The following is a 23,656-nucleotide window of genomic DNA, read 5'->3' on the forward strand; positions in this document are numbered from 1 at the left end:
GGACAGAACAAGACAATAAGCAGAATGGTTAGTGATGACACAAAGAAGTCTGGCTTCTCAGTTGAACAAGCTTATTCAACTGAAATAGTTACAGAGGATTAATTCCCTTCTCTCCCCTTATTTCACACTCCCTTTTGAATAATACCACCTTTAGGATTTAAGAGAAGTTTTCCAGAAGAATAAAATAACTTTGTACAGTACTATACCTTCTACCATATCTGACTTTCTGCAGTGATAGCTTGCTTTGAGTACGCTGTTAGTCTAGTAATAATAGTAACCATGGCTACTCGGCACTATTTTCACTCTGTTTAGACCTTTCAGTTGTTGGCATCTGAGGTATTGCCTTTCAGTTGAGAAGGGGTGCCACCTCTAGCTAAAAATGGTCATGACATCCTTGCACATTGCAGTGCTGGCAAACATACGACTTCCATTTTATTGCGAAACTGTCTGTCAGCTCTGTATATCACAACACCTTTGTAACTGAAATCCGTGCTAATTGGTGAGTCTGCACTCTGCACGCTGAATATGGCTCAAACCCTTTTTTCATCTTATGCCAGCTGAGCTGCGCTGATACCAGTTTGTACCAGTACCAGATGATGAGGATAGTCCAGTGTGTTGCAAGCTGGTTTTATGTGAACTACTTCTGTGCTGTTAAAATAGCTAATAGGTCTGAATTGAAGCAGCAGCGCAGCGTTCCCATGAAAGCGTTAACAGGTCAGGCACAAGGTAGATTTTTATTTTGTTTCCTTTTTTGAGAGGGTAATGGACAAAGTAATGATACTCCATTTGCCTGTCAAAAGAAATTGCTTGCCCAGGGTGAGTTGGACAAATACAGTTTGCCAAGGTTGCAGAAATGCTGCTTCAGACTTTTGAAGACGTAGCCCTTTATTAGTATGATGCTGAAGTCATTAGGTTTGGGCTGTCAAAGTCCAATAGTTCTCTCCCTGCTTACCTGTAGTTTTTTTTTTTTTTTTTGATAAAGAGCTCCAGGCTGAGCCCTGTATTAAACTAGTGTCTTCTCCCTAAATTTATTAACCATGAAATTAGTCTACGTTGAATATTTAAACATTTAGGCTCAAATTAGTGTGCTAGCATTGGCACATAGTTCTCCGAGGAAGCTTGTGCTATTTAAAAAAACAACAACCCTCTACCTTCTATTTTCAGCTTGGAATGAATCATAATATTGTGGGTTTGTTCAGAGACTTCCAGCATGTATGCCAGTACTAGTAGTAAGCCTGAGTGTTGACCACATGTCAACTCTGGACTTGCTGTTTTTAAAAATAGATTAAAGCCAGGTTTTAGTATACATTAATTGTTCTCCTCTTACTGCATTTGTGAGTCTCTGAACAAGCCTCAGGCCTCTTGGGGTCACATGTCAGGAGTTCCTAATCTTTTTTGCTTTGCCTCATCAGCACCAATTTGGGTCAAGAGAAGAGCCCAGCATCTCCCTCTATTTCTAGAAACAGGATGAATTGAGTTTATTTGGAAAAGTAAGCTAATTTGGCTCTTGACTCCCAAACAAGCTTTGTTTTGGGGCCATTTATTTTCCCTTCCACCTTTATTGGTGAAAAAACTGTTTTATGGTGCTGAGCTGTCTTGGTTTATTTAACACAGTGTCAAACAAAGCTATTGTTTATTGTGAATGGGTCAGGTTAGTTTTTCTGGGTGTTCACCAACATCATTTTCCATTTTTAAATCTTCACTGTGAAGAGCTTTTGTTGAGTCCTTAGGGTCCAGTTTTACCATGGGAATGAAAAGCAGCAGACCAGTGCACCTTCTCGCTGTCTGCTAATGTTTAAATCCCCCCTGCAATACAAATATTAGTTAAGCAGTGCTGGTTAAAAAAAAATCCATTTAGATCTAGTTTATACAGCTGAATCTCTCTTGGTTGGCATATTGCTGAATGTGGCCTGCTTTTTTTCCAGGATATCGACATCAAGAAAGTAAACGGAGTTCCTCAATATGCATTCCTGCAGTACTGTGATATTGCAAGTGTGTGTAAAGCAATTAAGAAGATGGATGGAGAATACCTTGGAAATAACCGACTCAAGGTAAAGAAATTCTCCGGTCAGCTCATCCTATTCCGGGTCAGTTTTGTTTTGAGCGTTACGTATTTTTTGCAAATGTTTAGTCTGTGAAAGGGAAGATGATTGTTTGTACTTTTTTTGATATTTCTTTGTATTTTGTAGATCAGGTTAGGTAGTGATAACATTTTCAACAGCAAGCAGAAGTGGAATTAATTGGCAACTCTCTTTGCAGTCTCAGCAGAGAGGCCAAAGATTGAATGGACATGGAGACTGATTTATCCTCTTACCTTTTAAAGGTAGTTCCTCCAGGTCAGTGTTTGGTGGGACAGTGCTAAGAAGATTGAACTGCTCCAACCAGTGCTGAACTGATTCTGAGGATAAATAGAGGATTTCTGTCCCAAAAGCTATCAATCCAGCACCTTTCACAAGGCCTAAATTCACACAAAAGCAAATATTTTCAAACAGCTGTATTTGTTTAAGTCTGCAGGATTATTTTTATTAATTACTATTTGATTACGACTTGCGTGCACCTGCATGAGATGCTAATTTTAGAAAATCTGTACAAATGACTAGATTTCTTCAGATAACTCTAAATGAGGTGTGCTCAGTTAAAATTGGTTTTATACGCGTGAATAGCAAATACGTGTGAACTGATGGAAGTTTTGCCCTTTTGTGTCCAGCTGGGTTTTGGAAAGAGCATGCCTACAAACTGCGTGTGGTTAGATGGTCTTTCTACAAACGTTACGGATCAGTATTTAACCCGACATTTCTGCCGATACGGGCCTGTGGTAAAGGTAGGTGGGAGGCTTTGGTATGTGGTTTGAAGTTGTTACTGTCTTTCTTTCTTTACATCCTGTCCTTTCAACCCCAACTTTCTAGGGTTTCATAGCTCAGACAGAGAAATTCTCTCTGGGTTGAAATTTGGCCTATAGGGGTCTATAGTTTTGCAGCCTGTTGATCCAATACATAGTGCAGTTACTTTCTGTGTTTGAAAACAAGTATTTTGAATGAGCCGAGATAAAGAATAGATCCTGTCTGCTGCTCCTGTGCAGTACAGCCTCTTTCCCAACAAAATTTCTTTAGAATTCTCATGTTGTTTCACGTAGGAGAAACATACTCTAATTATGTGATTATATTTATGCATGCTAATTGCATAATTGGATATAATTATATTTTGGCAAATAGACCAAAAATGACTTTTAAAAATCCTGCAGGAAATTCACAATGGAAAAGGTACATCCAAAGAGTGTTACAGTTGTGCATCACACCCATGTCACACAACGGGACACTCAGCTTCCAAGATCCATTTTGTGTAGGTATTAGAGATGAATGTTGCAATCTTGCAAATAATTATGCACATCCTTAACTCATCCTGATGCTGAGTGGTCACGTTGGTTTCAGTCGGATTATATGCGTGCTTAAAGTTAAGCGTGTGTGTAAATCTTTGCAGGGTCAGGGACCTACTTCCTTAACCTGGTTATGGGTTTGTGTTGCAACTTTAACATTTTGAATGTATCCTTTGTTTGCGTGAGTAATACATATACATTGCTATGCCAAGGTGTCTTTTGTAAATCGCATATTTAGCAACCAAAGAATGACGCTGCAGTTTGTAACAAAAGTTTATTCTGTTTTGTGGTTAAATGTTCCTTTTACCTTTTTTCCCCCCTAAAATTTATTGGGAATTTTCAAAAACACAACTACAAACAATAACAAAAATGACAGTATTCAGTCACCAAGAAAATGCTAAAAGTAAAATACAGAAAAACAAAATAAAGGCAATAATATACCTCAAGCCACAATATCCAGTCCCTTGTCCTTTTATTGTTTCTTTATTCCAATAAGCCTCATCAGAAAAGCCTGAAAATTTACTTTGATAAAAATTTTCTTGTATCCTCATGATTTAGGAATTTGTTGGGACTGACATTAAGTCCTGTGGATGAGGCTCTTATTTGGTTTTTGTTTTGTTTTTTTGTTTTTTACAGGTGGTGTTTGACCGCTTAAAAGGCATGGCCCTGGTTCTCTACAATGAAATTGAATATGCACAAGCAGCTGTAAAAGAGACCAAGGGGAGGAAAATCGGTGGGAATAAAATTAAGGTGTGCAGAAATGACCTCCAAAAGAGAAAAAAAAAATGTTATTTAGGTCTTAGCCCTTAACTTGCTGGCATTTGCAGACTGCCAGTCAGAGGAATACTTAGTGGGACATATATGTCCCAGATCTCTGCAGGGTTCAACTAATTTTTTCAACTCGGCTTAGTAAGGTGTTAGGGCATTTTGCACTCTTGCTCAGAAAGCCTTCTTTAGTGTCCTCTCATTTGTTTCACCGCTCTTGCCACCCTAAGCTCCTGGACATTGGTGTCCCTGTTGTCAATACGTGTTTTTACCGTCCCGCAGTATTACAAAGGCACCACGCTAATCCAGGAATTTAGAGTGTCAGCCCAATTTCTGAGTTACCTTTCTCCTCCTCCTTCCTTCTCTCCTAAAGAGTGGGTCATCACTTCAGGCATGATGTTTCACCTGCCGAAGACATCTGAAACTTTGGTGTTGTCGCGGTTAGGAGCTGAATATTTTTCAAAGGAGTTGAATATAATAAGCAGCCTTTATGTAGAACACAAGGTTATGGTTATTTAAAGGTTTTGTGTTTTGTGTTTGTGGGTCTTACAACTAAGTGACTTTGGAACATTCAGCACGCTTTTATTATCTGTGTGTGTGAGTTCCATTACAGATTTCTTTTAGAGCAAGTATTTCATGTAAAAATGTAAAAACTGTTGCCTTATGTGGAATGCGTTTAGACGAACCCAATTGGAACCTTAATTTCCGGCTTCAGTTATGTCTTTATTTTCTTAAGTTTGTAGCAAGCCGTTGGGAGGGAAATAGAAAGTGCTTAGTGGTTAGAACTTGGAGCTGGCAGTCAGAGTTCTTGGGTTCTTTGCTCATCTGTGCCATTGCCTGGCTGTGTAACCTGGAGTTGCGGGGGGAGGGGGTAGATTTTTTGAACTCTCATCTGTAGAACAGATTAATAGCATTGACCCATTTTTGACATTCTGAGATGAAAGCTGCTTTATGACGGTAAAGGGTGCTCATACATTTTTCAGTTTCTTGGAACAAGAGCTTCTCAGTTGCCGTTTCTTCCCTAGCTGGAATAACACATCCCAATCAGAATTGGTAAAACTCCATCCAATTACGCTGTGCTTTGCAGCACATTTATAATGAGAGGAAGGCCTTTCATCTTGGCAGGATTAATTGCCAGTCCTGAAGATTGTTTTTTTTTTTTTTTTTAACTGGATCCCACCCACACTCCCTTCTGTTCATATATTCAGGTTCTGTAGCAGACTCTCAAATTGTGTCAGAATGGGATGTTTCCTTTATTGAACATGCTTTACCCTTTGTTTTTCAGGTGGATTTTGCAAACCGAGAGAGTCAGTTGGCATTTTATCATTCCATGGAGAAAACAGGTCAAGATATCAGAGACTTTTATGAAATGCTGGCAGAAAGAAGGCATGTATCTAATACACCTATTCCTTTCCCTTGCTTTTCTAATGCAATTTTAAATCTAGTTAAGACTGGAGGACAAAATTAAATTAAAGGAACTTTTAAAATGAAGGCCACACACGTAGCCAAACTCAGTCATTTTGTCTGCTGCCTCTGCACTTCTGAGATGCGAGTATACTTGAAGAAGTCGCCGTTCCACTTTGAACTCAGGGCAGAGAACTTTTAATGCTCATACACTGAACCAGTGGTGTACTGAAAAGACAAGTGTATTAATGGTTAGTTATAGATTGTAGTTTCCTTGTGTTAATTCTTAAACCTTTCTACAGATTGAAATGGTTCGATTGTCTGGAAAAAGCCAGTGTCTTACAGTTTCCATATCCATAGTACCAAAAAATCTGTGTGTGTCAAAGACTTAACTGAAGTCCTTTGCTCCACTATGCAGTCTAAATACTCAGCTGACTTAATGGTGTGAAGTGCTTTATTTTTAATTCCTTTCCCTTCCCTCATAGTAGTTTGCAGATTAACAGATCAGCTGATCCCATTACAACAGTCACATATTTTCCAACTCTTGAACTGATGATACAAAGTTTCCATGCAGACCCATCTTTCCTCCCTGGCTTGACTGAATAATAAGAACTCTGAGGAGGACTTACATTTTTTGCTTGTTATCTAACTTGAAAAAGTGCGTTCTCTCTAGATTCATTGCTTCACTTCTCATCATCCTGTAACTATTATATATGGGTTGCAAAAGACAGTTTGTTCGGTCCAGAAGGGTCACTTTTCCAGACTGGTTTAATGCAGCCTTACTTAGGAACACTTTCTGGATAAAATTCATTACTAATGATTGTTATGGAGAATGGGCAAGCTAGTTTTCTCTATAGATTGATACGTTACTATGACAGAAATTAAAGGCTGGCTTAATTTTTGAGGTTTTGAATGATCTGAGAATGAAACGAGTCTGACATTATTTGCAACTACGAGCTACCCACTTTTCCATTTTAGATCAAAGTATATTGACATAACATACGTAGCATTGCCAGATAAAAAAAAAGTGAAGATTGGTTTGGAAATTATAATTGGCATAATGGGAATGAATGTGTGTGTTCCCATATCCTTGCCAAGGATTGCGATCTGCCAACAGGCAGACTGTGACAGTTTCCTCTGACTGATTTAAAAAGGGAGAAATGAGTTTGTCTGATGTCTCCTAGCACACACAAGGCATCTGGGCCCGTCTTCCCTGCGAAATTCTTCTGACTAGAACACTGATTTCTAGAACAAGATGATACTTGGATGCATGTGAAGTCTTGTTTTTCTTTTTCTCTTTTTTTCCCCTTCTAATCCATCATTATGTTTGTATCTCTACTAACTAGTGAAGAATAATTAATCATGGAGCAATTTGCATAACTAAAGGTGAACTCTGTTCTGGATCTTATAGTCCAGCACCTGTTAGTCTTTTTGCTTCCCAGCCTGCCCTATTCATGTGAATATTTGGAATCCAGGGCTTCCAGACCCTATTAATAGCAACATGACTGCACCTTTGTGCTATGTTGTTTCTTTAATGGCTATTGTTGCTATAGGAAGTGTCAGCTGTGTCCATGGTATGGAAAATTTTCCAAGGTGAAATGTTGCTGGTAAGAGGTTGTTGCTCTTATAAGGTGTTGCTGCAAACAAGCGTCAGCTGTAAAATGTCCCTAGTAGTGATGCTAAGGAGGCTGCGCAAACCAGGATTCTCTCAGTGTATCCAAGAGATGAGGAAAATAATTCAGTAAAGTTAATTGGTTGTGGAATCAAAATGAACTCTCTGTATTGTATGTATATCTTTCAAAAAGAAAGGTAATTTGAACAGACTGCGTGGGGGGTAGGCTGGTATATAGATACGCTGGCAGGAGCCTGAGATACTTACTGTATTTATGAATTGTGAAACTGCAACTTAATTATTCAGGACACCGTAAATGGATGTCTGTTCCATTTTTAGGCCATACTTATACAAACCTGCATGTGACAGCATTTTGAGAAAAGTTATTTTTGAAATCTTACAGAGGATTTTTAAACATTTTATTTATTTCTATTCTTTCATCTGTAAAGTCATAGCTCTTTATGAATTCAGCTAAACAGGTCTTAGAAGGAGAGACTAAATATATTAGAAGTAATACATTTAGTAAGCCTATTAAAAAGCTGTCTGATAATTTTGCTTAAAAATGTCACACTGTTAAGGTCCTACAGGTTTCAGCACTTTGAGACTAGAAACAAGTGTGATGTGTACCATTGCAAACCTGAGCATCCTTTTTTACCAGGCGCACACACCACCATTTCCGGGCCCCTCAGGGATCGATACTTGACACTGGACTTGCATCTCAGATAGTGGTTTGCACATTCTGGGCCCTGAGCACGCGTAGAGCTATTCGGGACAAGGGCAGGATAGGACAGAAGGAAATATTTGTGTGTGGGGTTAATTTATGGAGCACAACAGCTGTTCAAACCTACCCAGGGCTTTGCAGTTATTCCAGCCTGTGGTAGGGCAGAGCATGTGAGCAGGAAAGGTGCATGGTAAATCATACTACTCACCAATTTATTATTTATAACCTATTTTTTCAGATAAGTCCATGTGGATGGAGAGAGTAGCCAGTTTTCTTCTTGTTAACTTTTTTTGCTTTTGAAATATGAGGCAGATTTTGGTCCTTTTGACTTGAGCGTAAATTTCTGTTGGTAGACTGAGAAATGTATTTGCATGATTCCTCTTGTTCTCATCAGATGTCTCCTGAGATTTGCTGATTTTTTGCAGCCCTGTTGTAGTAAACCCTTCATTTTAGATTTTAAAAAAATGTTATATGTTTCTTACAAGGTAGAAACATTTCACATTTTGTATGAAGTCTGAATGTGTGAAATAGTGTGGAAAGCATAGTTTAAACTATTTAGGGAACTGAAGCACCATATATACTTTCAGTATGAGAAATTAAAACCCCCCCACTTATCTGCCATTGCAACTGCTTTTTGATTCATTTGTAGTCTTGGAAGTGTTAAGGTAGTGGGGCAATCACTTGGTTTCTGCCGCTGAACGCTTCAGATGAAATCCACCTGCTCTGTTTCTGACTTTATAGTGTACTATTTTGTTGACTTGCAATGTGAATAGGTAATGGAAGTGCACTGTGTTCAATGGAGGAGCTATTAGTACTCTGTGAAAATTATTGCTCTGTTAGAATAAGGAAAAGCACACCATCTTGCTCACTGGTAAGATAAGCACAGTTTATATCAGGTGCCTAATCAAACCTTAAATAAAGTGTCTATTTCGGGAGCTAACTAAATGCTTCAGCATGCGTAGCAGTTGCCTCAAATTGGGTAGTCTTTATACATACATAACGCTTTTTTGCCCCACAGATTTTTTACTTACTCCCTGCTTGAAACTGGAAATACTTTCTAAGTCACAGCTGAACTCATGTTTGGCAAAAGATGGAATAACAGGACAGAATCAAAAGTATTCATTAAAGCAGCCTCATGAACAAAGTGATTAGCTAGATATTTGAAACGAACAAAGCAGCTCATCCACTATGCGCTACTTCATTGTTGTTAAATTCTATGTATGCCGCTACAAATAGCAGCTATCATACACTGAGTAATTCTAAATAAAGAAACTATCATAAAATGATTCTTTATGTAGAACAGTTTTTATAATTAAACCCCTTGGTTAACTGGAAAAGCTAATCCCAGTACTGTTCTTGTTTTTTGCTAGAGATGAAAGAAGAGGATCTTACGAATATGCCCCTGATCGTACTTACTATGAGACTGTTAGAACTCCAGGGACATATCCCGAAGATCCTCGGAGAGAATACCCAGCACGAGGCCGAGAATTTTATGCAGAATGGGATCCTTATCAAGGAGACTACTACGACCCACGATATTATGATGATCCACGAGAATACAGGGAATACAGAGGAGATCCTTATGAACAGGATATAAGGGAGTACAGTTATAGACAACGAGAACGGGAGAGGGAGCGGGAGCGATTTGAATCTGATCGGGACAGAGATCATGAAAGGAGGCCAATAGAGCGCAGCCAAAGTCCAACTCATTCCAGGCGTCCGCAGAGCCCTGGAGCGTCTCCCTCCCAGTCAGAAAGGCTTCAGAGTGATTCTGAAAGGAGGATCTACAGCAGATCTTCAGACCGCAGCGGGAGCTGTAGCTCGCTTTCTCCTCCAAGATACGATAAACTTGACAAAGCCCGTGTAGAACGTTATGCAAAAAATGAGAAACCTGATAAAGAGCGTGCTTTTGACCAAGAGAGAGCTGACAAAGACAAACGCTTGGTGAGGAAGGAGAAACCAGAAAAACTAGAAAAAGATAAAACAGAGAAGCAAAAACGAAAACCAAAAAACCATTCGCCAAGCTCTCAGTCTTCTGAAACAGATCCGGAAAATGAGAGAGAGCCAAGCCCTGAAAAACTGAAGGGCAATACTAAACAGAGTAAAGAGAGAGCTGACAAAGAAGGGACAGCTAAAAACCGTCTGGAACTAATGCCGTGCGTTGTGTTGACCCGAGTGAAAGAAAAGGAAGGGAAAGTTATTGATCAGCCTCTAGAGAAACCGAGAGCAAAGCTTGATAATGACACTATCAAGTCTCCACTTGAACAAAAAATCCAGACCTCTCAAGTTGAGCAAACAAAGTCTGACCAGTCTAAACTGGAGCCTGTCAGAACTAAAGTGCCAAAAGAAAAGGTGCTTGCCAGCCATGTAGAAGTGGTTGACAAGGAGGGAAAACTAAAGCCCAAGAAACACCTGAAGACAGAGCAGACGTCTGAAGGGGCAAATGCAGTAGATCTAGACAAATTAGAGGCTCGTAAGAGACGTTTTGCTGATGGAAACATGAAACCTGACAGGCAAAAACTGGAAGTTAAAAGAAGCAGCCAAGATGAGGAAGATGCCCGCATGGTCTTGAAAAAGCAAACTGATACGACAGCTTCATCTAGAGAAGTTACAGTGTTAAGGGAAGGAGAGCTGGAAAGAAAGCCCTTGAGGAAAGAGATACTGAAAAGGGAATCTAAAAAAATAAAACTGGAAAGACTTATTACTGTTACCAGTCCCAAAGATACTCAGGAGCCTGCTAACATTTCAGTGGGGATTGGCTCGCGTCCCAGTTCAGATCTACAGGCAAGGCTAGGAGAACCAGTTGATGAACTGATGGAAACGCAAGACATCTCTTTGAAAAAGTTTAATCTGATAAAACAACACAAGCAAATACACCTATTAGATGACCAAGGAACAGAGAGAGAGGACATGAGGAAAAACTATTGTCTTCCTGAAGAGATGCCGGACCATAAACTCGGCCAAGAAAAACTACAGTCGGCTGAGTCGGAGGAAAAAATCGGCATTGATATTGATCACACACAAAGTTACAGAAAACAGATGGAGCAAAGCCGCAGGTTAAAACAGCAGAAGGAAATGGAGATGGCAAATTCTGAGAAGTTTGGCAGTCCAAAGAAAGATATAGATGAATATGAAAGGCGTAGCCTGGTCCATGAGGTGGGCAAACCCCCACAAGATGTCACAGATGACTCTCCGCCAAGTAAAAGAAAAAAGACTGATCACTTTGACTTTGAAATTAGCACTAAAAGAGAGAGGAATTACAGAAGCTCTCGTCAGGTGAGCGAAGATTCGGAAAGGACTGCATGTTCTCCTAGCATCCGACACTTTCCTCTTCATGAGGATGATGACATATTAGATTCCCCAAGGCTAATGCCATTAAAAGAAACCAAAGAGTCACCTAAAATAGAAGAGAAGGGTCTTTCGTATGCTAATATGACAGTGAGGGAAGATTCCCTAAAATTTAATCCCCATGATTCCAGCAGAAGGGAGCAGATGACAGAAATGGCTAAAATAAAGCTATCTGTACTGAGTGCTGAAGATGAATCAAATCGATGGGAATCGCAAGTGAAACAAGAGCCAGGAACAAGAGTCGATATCAGTTTCCCAAGCAGCATAGTTAAAAGAGACAGCATACGAAAGCGATCCGTACGGGACCTGGAGCCAGGGGAGGTCCCTTCGGATTCAGATGAAGACAGCGAAAATAAGCCCCGGTCTCCTAAAGCCTCGTCATTATTGGAGAGCTCCAGGTTATCTTCTTTATTGAGAGACAGAGAAGAGAAAATACGTGAAAGAGAGGAAAGGTTGTCAACGTCTTTAGAAAGAAACAAATTTTATTCCTTTGCATTGGACAAGACAATCACGCCAGATACAAAAGCCTTACTCGAAAGAGCTAAATCTCTCTCTTCATCTAGAGAAGAAAACTGGTCTTTTCTAGACTGGGACTCAAGATTTGCTAGTTTTAGAAACAATAAAGACAAAGAGAAAGTTGACTCTGCTCCACGGCCTATTCCATCATGGTATATGAAAAAGAAAAAAATTAGGACTGATTCAGAAGGAAAACTGGATGATAAAAAAGAGGATCACAAAGAAGAGGAGCAGGAGAGGCAAGAATTGTTTGCTTCTAGGTTTTTACATAGCTCAATCTTTGAACAAGATTCGAAGCGCCTGCAGCATTTGGAAAGAAAAGACGATGATTTTGACTTTATTCGATTGTATGGGAGACAGACGTCTTTGGATGGGACTAATAGCGGCTCTGATATGGTCCAAGAGCCTGTGGTTCTTTTCCACAGTCGATTTATTGAGCTCACCCGAATGCAGCAGAAGGAAAAGGAGAAAGATCAAAAACCGAAAGAAGCAGAAAAGCAGGAGGATAAAGAAAACCGGCCCAAGACACCAGAAACTGTCCCTGATGATAAAGAATCAGAGCTGAAGCCTTCATCCGTAGTGGGACCTTCTTCAGTCACAACTGTACCCCAGGAACCAGCCCCAGCTGTACCCGAGAAGGCAGCAAATGAGAAAATAGTGGTGGATATTACCTCTGCGAGAGAAGAAAGGCCAGCTGAACCTACACCTGCAGCAGAAGAACCCAAACCTCTTCCTGAACTGACTGCACCCGTCAAAACTGAACCACCCGAGCAAACTGAGCCTCCGCCTGCCGTGGAGGTTAATAAAGATGTTGTTCCTACGGCTCTAGCTTCTGAGGAAGATGCTGTATCTACAGAGCATCCGTCATATTTGGATACGAAACCTCCGACACCAGGCGCTTCATTTTCACAAGCAGACATCAGTATAGACCCAGAACCTGAAACTCCACAGTCGGTTCCACCACCGCCTCCCAAAGTCCTTCAGAAGTCTGAAGAGTCTAGTGAACCTAAAGAGGAAAATGCTCTCCCTGCTGCTAACACCGACCCTCCCGCCAGCCAGAAAGTAGAGGTAGTTGTGGAGGCCGTGCCCTCGGTGGTCTCTGACAATGACATGGAAGTTGAACCCCCGGTTGTGGTAAAAGATAAAAAATCCTACAAAAGTAAACGCTCTAAGACTCCGGTGCAGTCAGCCGCAGCTAATGTCATGGAAAAGCCGGTCACAAGGAAAAGTGAAAGGATAGACCGCGAAAAACTCAAAAGATCAACCTCTCCTCGTGGGGAAGCGCAGAAACATTTAGAAATTAAAGTCGAGCCAGAAAAAGCTTCTAGGAATGCTGCTAAATCTCCCAGTGCTGCTGCCGAGCCAGAAAATGTAGAGCCAAGCTTGCCTGTAGGTCGGACTAGACGCAGAAATGTCAGATCAGTTTATGCTACCACGGGAGACAACGAAGGGCCATCCCCAGTGAAGGATTCGGTAGAAGTAACTAGGTCTACCAGAAAAAGAGTGGAAAAGGAACCACAGGAAACTGTCACGACTGTTCCTACGACGCCCAGAAGGGGAAGGCCTCCAAAATCACGCCGCAAGCCTGAAGAAGACATCTCTCCAATCAAGGTGGAACCGGTACAGCAAGAGGCAGATGAGAATGAAACTAAGGAGACTGTAGAAACCCCTAAGCCGGCAGAAGGATGGAGGTCCCCTCGGTCCCAGAAACTTGCACATGGTCACTCCACGGCGGCGAGCGGTCAGCAAGGGAAAAAAGGGAAGAATGAACCCAAGGCTGATATTGTGGTAGAACCGGAAGATGCTGCCGAAACAGCTGGTCAGGAATCCAACGTTAGTGAAAGCAGCAATAAATCCAAAACAGCGGACAAAGAAGTAGCAGCAAGTGACCAGAAGCGGGACAGAAAAGAACTTGAAGCAGATAAAAATCCAGTAGAAACCCCCACCGTTGAGATTGTAGAGAAAAAGCCTGTTGCCGAAAAGGCTCCTAAATCCAAAAGGGGAAGATCTAGAAATGCCAAGACCGTAGATAAAGCGCCTTTGTGTCTGAAGAATGTAGAAATCCGCCTCAACATCGATGAAGTCAAAGGTGCCTTGCGGCCAAGCGAAGAGGAGGCAGAGCCTCCAGTGGTGTCGCCCACAAAAATCAAGAGCCCGCCAAAGGAGGAAAATGTGTCACCCCATTTTGTAAAGAGTGAGCTAGAAAATCCATTCCCAGAAGCGGAAAAAGAAGCTGTGCGAGAGCCAAAGCATTCGCCAGAGGCTGCTCAGTTGGCAAAGCAGATTGAACTCGAGCAAGCAGTGGAGCACATTGCAAAGCTCACCGAAACACCAACCATTGCTGCCTACAAAGAACAGGCAGCTGACGTGTCTGAAGTCCGTCAGGAGGAGGAAGGTGATAAGCCTGCACATCAGGCGAGTGAAACAGAACTAGCAGCTGCTATTGGATCCATCATCAATGATTTTTCTGGAGAGACAGAAAACTTTCCTGCCCCCCCAACTTACCCTGCTGAATCAGAGTCTGAGATAGCTGCAGAGCCCTTGGTGCTACCGCTGTCTCGGGGAGAAATGGAGCCAGAAACGGACCTGGCAGTGAACAATATCTTGGAAACCGAAGCTGCTGTTGAGCCCCCTGCGCAGCCGGTCCCTGGCTCCACGCCGTCCGCAGCGGACACAGACAGCAAGGAGCCGGAAGTGAGCTTCAGTGAATCTTCCAATTCTGCCCAGGAAGCTGAAACGCTGCAGGAAGCTGAGGTTTCTCGGAAGGACAGAGGTCGTCAAAAGGCCACTCGGCAGAGACGTAAAAGGAGCACGAGCAAAAAGGGGGATACGGCTGAAGTCAGCGTTTTTGAGCCTGAGCGGGTAGCAAGTAAATCTCCCATTGCCAATGAAGTTAAGGCAATACCTGAGGAAATCTTGAAAGATGAAAAGCAAACAAAGACCTCCGTTCAGATTCCTGCAGACCCAAGTGCTTCCGATGCTGCCAAACCTGCGGCCGGGGATGTAATCGCACACGAAACCGTAACGGAGAGCAGTGCCCCACCTAAAGCTCCTGCTCCTGCTGCTGCTGCTGCTCCTCTAGACCTGCCCTCTCCGCCTGTCCCTGTGGATGATGTGAGTCAAACTGGCTTCAAGCTACGGTCAGCTGCTGAAAACCCACCCCCGCCTTCCCGCAGTGCTCCAAACCCAGCCGTTCCTCCAGTGCCGCCTGTCCCTGCAGCAAAAATACCGACCCCTGTACCGGCTGGGGTAGTTCCTCTCCATTCCACTCCCAGCAAGGTGTCAGAATGGATCGTCAGGCATGACGATACCCGTGCTCGTTCCACCCCACCGCCAGCTCTCCCCCCTGATACTAAAGCATCTGATATCGACACCAGTTCAAGCACTTTGAGGAAGATACTCATGGAGCCAAAGTACTCCTCGGCAGCAAGCATCACTTCTACCCACGTCACAACCTCTATTGTGGAGCCAGTGAGCACATCGCGTTTGGAGGAGGCACCTCCTCATCCCGCAGTAGAGGCCATAAAACCAGTGTCAGAAGAAAAACCGGCGGTTCCTGTCACCAACGCGTTGGATCCCCCGGTAGCAGAGGCACCAGTTTTTAGTGAGAAAGAAAAGATAAGTACTGTAATTGCTCCCAAAGCTACTTCCGTTATAAGCAGAATGCCGCATAGTGTTGATCTAGAGGAGACTCCGAGGATCACGTTGATGAAACAAGCCCCCCAAACCCAGACGTGTCTAGTCAATGCCCCTTCTCCAAAGTACAAGCAGAAGATAAGCACAAATGACAACAGGTTTCATCCGGGTTCTATGTCTGTTATTGAGGACAGGCCAGTAGAGACTGGATCCAGCCCCGGTCTGCGAGTGAACACGTCAGAGGGTGTTGTACTTCTCAGTTATTCAGGACAGAAGACCGAAGGCCCCCAGCGGATTAGCGCAAAGATCAGTCAGATCCCCCCAGCCAGCGCGGTGGATATAGAATTTCAGCAGTCTGTATCCAAGTCGCAGATTAAACAAGAGCCTATTACTCCATCTCAGCCCACACCGAAAGGTTCCCAAACTCCTACAGGGTATGGAAATGTCTCCACCCACTCTTCTTTGGTACTAGGAACGCAGGCATATAATACATCCCCTGTGATCTCCTCTGTTAAGCAAGAACGCGGTACCTTGGAGAAATCTGAATCGGGCCACCTTTCTGTGCAGGCTCCAGCTTCTCAGTCGGGGCCAGTGAAAGTCCTCTCCCAGACCGTAAACACTCCGCCTGTACTGGTTCACAATCAGATGGGACTCTCACAAAACGTAGCTTCCACCAACAAAAAGCTTTCTGATCCAACTGCTCTGAAAGTGGAGACTAAATCTCTTCAGTCATCCAACTTGAGCCCTGGGGTTAGTCCTCATCATCCTTCCCTGTCTGGTAAAATGCATTCAGAGGCCAACCATGTCAGCTCAGGACCCAGCACCCCAACGGATAGGGCCATTTCTCATTTGGGGGTTGCGAAACAAGAGCCCCATTCCCCGCGTACCAGCGGACATTCTCCTTCTCCATTTCCGCGGGCCTGTCATCCTGGCAGTACATCCTCTCCTGCTTTATCTAGCAGTACCTCCGTCATGCTGGCTCCAGGAATTCCTGTGCCTCAATACATATCCAGTATGCACCCTGAGCAATCTGTTATAATGCCCCCTCACAGTGTAACGCAGACTGTATCCCTTGGCCATCTGTCCCAAGGTGAAGTGAGAATGAACACCCCTCCTCTGCCTGGTATATCTTACGGCATCCGCCCAGAAACACTCCACTCTCCCAGAGCAGCTCTGCAGTCTCAGATGGAAATCAGACCTCAGCGATCCAGCACACCTCAGCCAGCTCCGATAAGAGACATAGTCATGCCTCCACTGTCTTCTCAACATTCCCCGGAAGATGAGATGCACTTCCATCACAGCGTGTGCCGAGGGTCTGCCCCCGTGCAGTCCGATGTGCTCGTCATGCAGCCGGACTACCGCATGCATCCGACAAGTATTCGACTTGACCAGTACAACGTGGCTCGCGACGTGAGAATGATGATGCACTCGCACATGGCGGCAGTGGGCGACCACCACCCCGAAACGAGACAGTCGAGAACGCCGGACGGCTCTGTGAAAACTCCGCCGGTAAGCAAGACTCCACAGCCTGGAAAAGACGCGCCCAAGACGTCTGATGTGAAAATGGCTCACTCTCCACACAACGAGCCTCGCCTTCTCAGCGTCCCTCCCAGCAGCCAGCTGTTGACGCAGCCGGTGGTGGTACCTCATGGTGTACAGATCATGCACCCAACGGGAAGTTCCTTTCATGATTACCGACCGGTATATGGTGACATGAGGAACTACCATACAGCAGCCCAGCTCGGTCATCCTCAGTTCCCCGGTGCCTCGCCAATTGGGCTGCCTTCTCGGAGCATGACCCCATCTCAGGTGAGAAACGTGATCATCCTCAGGTCCTTCCACAGGTGTTCCATTAGGTCCTTTCTTTAAGGTTGTGTTTTACGGTGCTAGAACTCGGTTATTTTCGCTTGGGAAACGTGGAATGAATACGAACCTTTCTAATCTGGCTGGAAAAGAACTGATCACAGACTCATAGAAAACAAGGGTTGGAAGGGGGCTTGAGAGGTCACATCTGGTCCAGCCCCCTGCTCAAAGCAGGACCAGCCCCAACTATATCATCCCAGCCAGAGCTCTACTTCAAAACCTCCAAGGATGGAGATGCCACCACCTCCCTGGGGAGGCCTGTTCCAGTGTTTCACCACCCTTCTAGTGAGAGAGTTTTTCCTAATATCTAACCTCAGCTTCCCTTGCTGATGGGGAGGGCCTCCTCTTTTTCATTACAGTCCAGTCCAGTGAGGGTATGAAACCTGCTTTCAGGTTCCTAGGTTTAAGGATGTGAGAGAAGGAAAGTTTCCATTGTAGCCCAGATGGTGTCTTGGTGTAATCCTGCTCACTTACAGCTGTTTTCCCTGTTACTGTAAGCAGGTACTGTTTTGTACAGGTGAATGGGTGTTATATGTCGGATAGATGGCACAGTTAAGTAGGGCCTTGTGGATTAGGCAGTTTACAAGGTGTTGGGGGATCATGGTTCAGTTTCCAACTCTGCTGCCGGCTCCCTGCATGAGGTTGAACAGGTTTTTTCCTGGGGGAGTGATGATGACTCACAGTGATGCTGTGAAGTTCTTAGATGCTGCTGTCATAGGAGCCACATGAACGCCTAGGTGGATTCCAGTCTGTTTTCTAGAAGTCTTGGTAAATGAGAACGCTCTGTGCCTTAAGTGCATTCTTCAACCCTTGCCTTCTTTCTCCCCCTGCCCCCCTCCGCTTTATAGGGTCTGTCGGAAGGTGAGCACTCGCACCCCGGTCAGCCAGTGCGCAGCAAAACTCCTCAGATTTCCCAGGACTCCAAGGGGCCACAGGCAGCCGGACCTGAGCAGACCCACCACACCACTGTAAATAGGCATGCAGCACAGATAGATCCTCACATACATCTTCAGAGGGCACAGGCAGATACAGGCCAGACCTCCTACCCTTCACCTGTTGCCATTTCATTGAAACAGGAGCTTCCATCACCGCACCAGCCTCAGGCAGTTCCGAAGCAGTCTTTGTTCATCCCTACAACTTCAGGCCCTGGAGCCCCACCAGGCCTGCCGCTGACCCGCCCTGAACCCCAGTCAGCTCTGAAACAGGATCCTTCTCTTCACCCAGTTTCTCAGAGACCTGTGGATATGGTTCAGCTCTTAACGGTAAGCTTTATCTTCCCTGTCCTTCCTGAGCTGCTGTCATCTTCATGCTTTGTTATGCCTGTCAAGCAGGGACTAAGGGAGAGGAGATAGATGGTGGCACTTGACTGTGATCTTCCCACTTGTGACGCCAAAACGTACTGCCACTCACATTAAATTCCACACATCTTCAGAACATAGCCGTCCCTCTGCTTTCTTGGATGCTTTTGTCACCAGAGAATAGTTGGTGATAGTCACATTTATATGGCAAGAGTGAGAACACTCTAGATGTGCTAATGTTTCAGGCTCTCTTCAGACTTAGCCAGAAATCACTGCATTCATAGATGTTAGGGTTGGAAGGGACCTCAACAGATCATCGAGTCCAACCCCCTGCATAGGCAGGAAAGAGTGCTGGGTTCAGATGACCCCAGCCAGATGCCCATCCAACCTCCTCTTGAAGACCCCCAGGGTAGGGGGGAGCACCACCTCCCATGGGACCCCATTCCAAATTTTGGCCACTCTTACTGTGAAGAAGTTCCTTCTAATGTCCAGTCTAAATCTGCTCTCTGCTAGCTTATGGCCATTCTTTCTTGTGACCCCCAGGGGCGCCTTGGTGATTAGAGCCTCACCAATTCCCTTCTGCGCCCCCATGATGAATTTATAGGCAGCCACAAGGTGGTTGCCTCTCAACCTTCTCTTGCGAAGGCTGAAGAGGTCCAGGTGCCCTAGTCTCTCCTCGTAGGGCTTGGCCTGCAAGCCCTTAACTATATGAGTGGCCCTCCTCTGGACCTTCTCCAGGTTATCCACATCCCTCATTATTAGACACTGAGCCAGAAATCACTGCATTATTAGACATTCTTTCCCTGGGGAAGGTTATCTTTGCAAGGCTGGTTTTTCCTTTTTTAAAAAAACTTAGATACTGGAGCATAAGGAGTTGAGAGAAATGATAGAGGAAGGATGGTCCAGTGGTGAGAGCACTAGTCTGGCATCTGTGACACGTTCAGTTCCCTCCTCTGCCCGATGTTCCTTGTGTGACCCTGGGCAAGTCTCTTTGTTTCTCTCCTCCTCAGCTTCCCATCTGTAAAATTTGACTAATAGCATTGCCTGGCCTTTCGGAGGATATGTGCATTAGAGATTATGATGTGCTCAGACATGAGGAAAGGACCAGGGAAGTACCCAAGACAGGTGACTACCATGAAGAAAAAGGGTTGCACTATTAATTGTGGCATGGCGTAGCCTGCGTGTCTGTCATGTGTCCTGCATGGGTGAAGAACCAGTGCAGTGATGCCAGTATGACCTGTGAATCTCAGAAGCGTACACATGGGAGCTCTTCACTGCAAGCATTTCCCTAGGTCTTTTATTTCCCTTCTTTCTTGATATGTATTAAGGTCTCTTCTCCTGTTTATTTTCAGAAATACCCAATTGTGTGGCAGGGCCTCCTGGCGCTGAAGAACGACACCGCTGCGGTTCAGCTCCACTTTGTCTCCGGTAACAACGTCTTGGCACACCGGTCCCTGCCAGCACCCGAAGGAGGCCCTCCGCTGAGAATTGCTCAGCGCATGCGTCTAGAGGCTTCACAGTTGGAGGGTGTAGCACGCAGAATGATGGTACGGCTGACGTCTTTGCTGCTTGGGGCCATAGAGCCTCGGAAATATTGTCACAGGCATCAGATATGTCTCATTTCACAGATTTCATAGACATTAGGGCTTGAAGGGACCTGGCAAGATCATCGGGTCCAGCCCCCAGATTTTACCTAAGGCTTAAGTGCAGAAGTTAATGCCTAGTTTCACTCTGCATGCTACCCTTAGAATCGAGAACAGCAGAGGGGTTAGTTAGTGCCTTAAAAAGCACTTTTGTCCGTGGAACAGACTTCTGTTATCTCCGAAGTGTCTGAGCAACACGGGAAACAGAAGTCCGTAGAAAACTGGAGGTTAAAAAATCTTGATAGGTTTCTTCACCTTCTTTGGAAATGGCTGAGATTTCGGCAGCTGTTTTCCAACAGCACTCGTGCACAGTTTGCAGGAAGCTGGATTTTCCAGCAAAGGGTTTAGGATGATTAGATATCAGGAGCCAGCCTATTCTTGACAAGTGCTTGACTGATAATTGTTATAATTTCTTTCCAGGTGGAGAGTGATTACTGCCTGTTACTGGCCTTGCCTTGTGGACGAGACCAGGAAGATGTAGTGAGTCAGACGGAGTCACTTAAGGCTGCATTCATTAGCTACCTGCAGGCTAAACAAGCTGCAGGAATCATCAATGTTCCCAACCCCGGCTCTAATCAGGTATTGGGAAGGAAACAGCAAAACTTTGTAGATAAAGCTAAAGTTAAGTAGACAACTGCTGTAGAGGTGGGGCGTGGAACCCCATCCAGCATCCCTCGTGCGTGGCTAGGATCGAGGTCCATGCTTGTCTCTTTGAGACATTTAGCATGTGTAGGGGTAGCTGGTTGTTTCCATGGTGAAAATAAACCAAATAGGAATCTCAAAGGTGAACTGAAAAGTCAAAGGGAGCATCTTTGTTTTCTCCTTTCCATATTTGTGCTGTATACATTTTTGCCTTTAAAGATAAAAAGCAAGTAGCATTCCACACCTGCCCTTCTTTTATATCCTTGGGGTTTTTTTTATATGCTGTCCAAGAGCTTTTTCCCAGGGCACCTGAAATATCTCAGAACATTACATCTCCCCAAATGTGTGGGGTTTTTTCTATAACACTGGAATATTTGTCCTGGATGCACTGCTGCACCAAGTCCAATCTGCTCTGTTTTTACCAGGAACAAATAATTCGCTGGAATGACTTTCCACCCTGCTCAGCTCTCCAGTGCTATGAAAGCTGTTCCTTCGCTCAAAAAGATTATTAACAGCTATTGTTCTCTGTTTCGTGATAAACCCGTTCACGTGCTCAGATACCAAGGGGCAGAAATCCTTTGCTCTGAGAAGCAGACGTGTGTTGCTGGTGAATCAGTGAAGCAACCTCAATACATGTTTGAAAAAGTGCCCTTGTGTACCAGTGCTAAATAGCGTTGCCCCCAGTGCACATCCCGCTTTTTCGATTTTTGAACCTTATCTTCCTGCTACTTGAGGCTGTAACCGGCACTAGCATCTCCCGTCTCCCAGCCAAAGCTGGTGAGAAAGATTGATTTTGAGGTTGCCTGCTGCTCGTGACATCTCGCGTAGGTTCCCTAGTAAAAGAGGAGGGAGTGAGGGCTGCATCGTATGTGGCTTTTATTCCTTTTTTTTTTAAAGAAGCTTTTGTCAGTGGTCTTTCTCCATCAGCATTTGCTTCACAGTTCAATTTAGCAGTGTCAAGGTGAACTTCTTTATTGTGGCACCATGTGCGTTATCCAGGTCTGGGCTCCCGTTCTTGTCAGATTTGTACATGCAAAACCAGTAATATATAGAGGTTCCCAGCCCCTCTTTTCATGCTTTGTTTTTTTTCCCCTCCCTTCACAGCCTGCCTACGTTCTGCAGATATTCCCACCCTGTGAATTCTCTGAAAACCACCTGTCCCGTCTAGCTCCAGACCTCCTAGCCAGCATCTCCAACATCTCTCCTCACCTTATGATTGTCATCGCATCGGTATGAGCTGTTTACTGGTTACTGACTTTTCCAAGGCCCTGCAGCAAAAAAACCCAACAAAAAACAAAAAAAGAGGAAAAAAATAAAGGAAAAAGAGAGAGAGAGAGAGACGAATGAACCAAGAAAATGCTGCCAGACTACCAGCCTCCTGCCCTAACAGGCCCTGATCAAACTGTTGCTGGGTAGTGGTTCTGCTACCTTGTATGTTTACATATTGCTTTAGCTTACGGACAACTGATGCACTCAGCAGGCGGACTGGTATTGGGTTTCTGTGCCTCCTTTTGGGGAAAATAAGGATGGCTATTTTTTTTAACAAAAAATTTAAAAAAGAACCTGAACTGCCTTTGCACTAAATTAGTGACTTGGACCTTTGCACAGTTGAAGACATGCTGTGACGTTCTGGATGTCTTGACACACATTAACATGCGTTGTGGATCAAACGCAGGACCTGGGAACTTCTGCTGAAATTTGTGGGTCAAGGATCATTTCACACAGTATCTTTTTTTTTTCTTCTTCTTCTTCTGGATGTGACCCTTCCTCTCCTCCACTCCCCTTGCTGCAGTTGTCTTCTCTTCATCTGGGATGTACAGTTTACACTGAAAAAACAAAACAAAAGGGAGCGCTATTTTCCTTCCTGGTGGGATATGCAGAACTCAGTGGGTGTGTGTATATATAAATATATATATAATATATATAAATATATATAATACTGACTTTAAAAAAATCAGATCCCCACAACATACATTTTTTTTTAATCTGTGCCAAAAATGTGTTTTCAGAGAAAATCTTATTTTCATACTCAGACTTTGTATTGTCACTCATTTGTAAGTGCGCTTCATTTAAACATTACCTGCCCCGTCCCTCGTCTCACAATATGTGGAAGTGTTATACACTTGTACAAAGACTTTTTACCCGCCTTCCTCCCTCTTCCTCACCTGCCCTAACACTTATTAATTTATGGAACTGTTTTCTCAGCGCAGTTTTGTTTTGTGTGTCCATTGGATTACAAACTTTATTAAAAAATACAAAACATGTTGAGTCTGGATGTGATCCATCAGCTGCTCCATGGGGGGGAGACTAAAAGCAGATTGAGATCTCATGCAAGTTTGGGCCAGTCGGCATTACTAAGAAGCCACGTCCGCTGCGCTGGATGCTTGCTGTTTCCCAGGTGATTGTGCGTAGGAGCTTTTGCCGGGTTTTTTTCTTGGTGAGTTTGACTTGTTTCATCCAAGTTTTCATCCAGGATCAGATCAAGGCTTCACCTTTGTCTTTTTGTGGTGTAAATATTTGTAAAACTCCAAAATACTGGTTCTTTCCTGGGTAACTTTGAATTTTGATACACGGAATAAACAATAGCAACTTAAACAAGAAAGAGCACGTTTGAAGAAACAAATTGTTTATTATTTTAAGAAACTCCATCTTATATCAGTAAAGACCCCAAATCGCTGAAATCAGTAAAAAAGCTTTTGTAGCAAGAGTTGTAGGAAGTCCTTATGACTGACACTTGCGTGTGATCAGGATTTGCTCTGCAGGATTCATCAGTGTATCAGCTGCAGGAGTAGGGCTGAAGTGGAAGGTGGCTGCAGGGATAATGGATATCCGCTA

General features: G+C 44.0%; 1 protein-coding gene across 5 annotated transcripts in view; it reads left to right on the forward strand.

Moving 5' to 3' along the window:
* Positions 1–23,089, forward strand: part of SPEN (spen family transcriptional repressor) — a 78,906-nt gene extending 55,817 nt beyond the window's left edge. For 2 of the 5 annotated variants that reach the window (XM_090024826.1, XM_090024829.1), the window contains 9 exons: positions 1,926–2,051; positions 2,708–2,821; positions 4,010–4,123; positions 5,424–5,524; positions 9,246–17,184; positions 18,087–18,500; positions 19,889–20,083; positions 20,600–20,758; positions 21,926–23,089. In XM_090024826.1, the coding sequence (XP_089880952.1) occupies positions 1,926–2,051; positions 2,708–2,821; positions 4,010–4,123; positions 5,424–5,524; positions 9,246–17,184; positions 18,087–18,500; positions 19,889–20,083; positions 20,600–20,758; positions 21,926–22,057 (9,294 nt within the window). In that variant the 3' untranslated portion in view covers positions 22,058–23,089. Of the gene's footprint in view, positions 1–1,400; positions 1,491–1,925; positions 2,052–2,707; positions 2,822–4,009; positions 4,124–5,423; positions 5,525–9,245; positions 17,185–18,086; positions 18,501–19,888; positions 20,084–20,599; positions 20,759–21,925 lie in introns of those variants that run through there. The other 3 variants (XM_090024830.1, XM_090024828.1, XM_090024827.1) reach the window with 3 other exon arrangements.
* The last annotated feature ends 567 nt before the right edge of the window (positions 23,090–23,656 follow it).

This window comes from Crocodylus siamensis, chromosome 12 (genome assembly GCF_052110815.1).
Source record: "Crocodylus siamensis isolate JL-2025a chromosome 12, ASM5211081v1, whole genome shotgun sequence".
Classification (NCBI taxonomy): domain Eukaryota; kingdom Metazoa; phylum Chordata; order Crocodylia; family Crocodylidae; genus Crocodylus; species Crocodylus siamensis.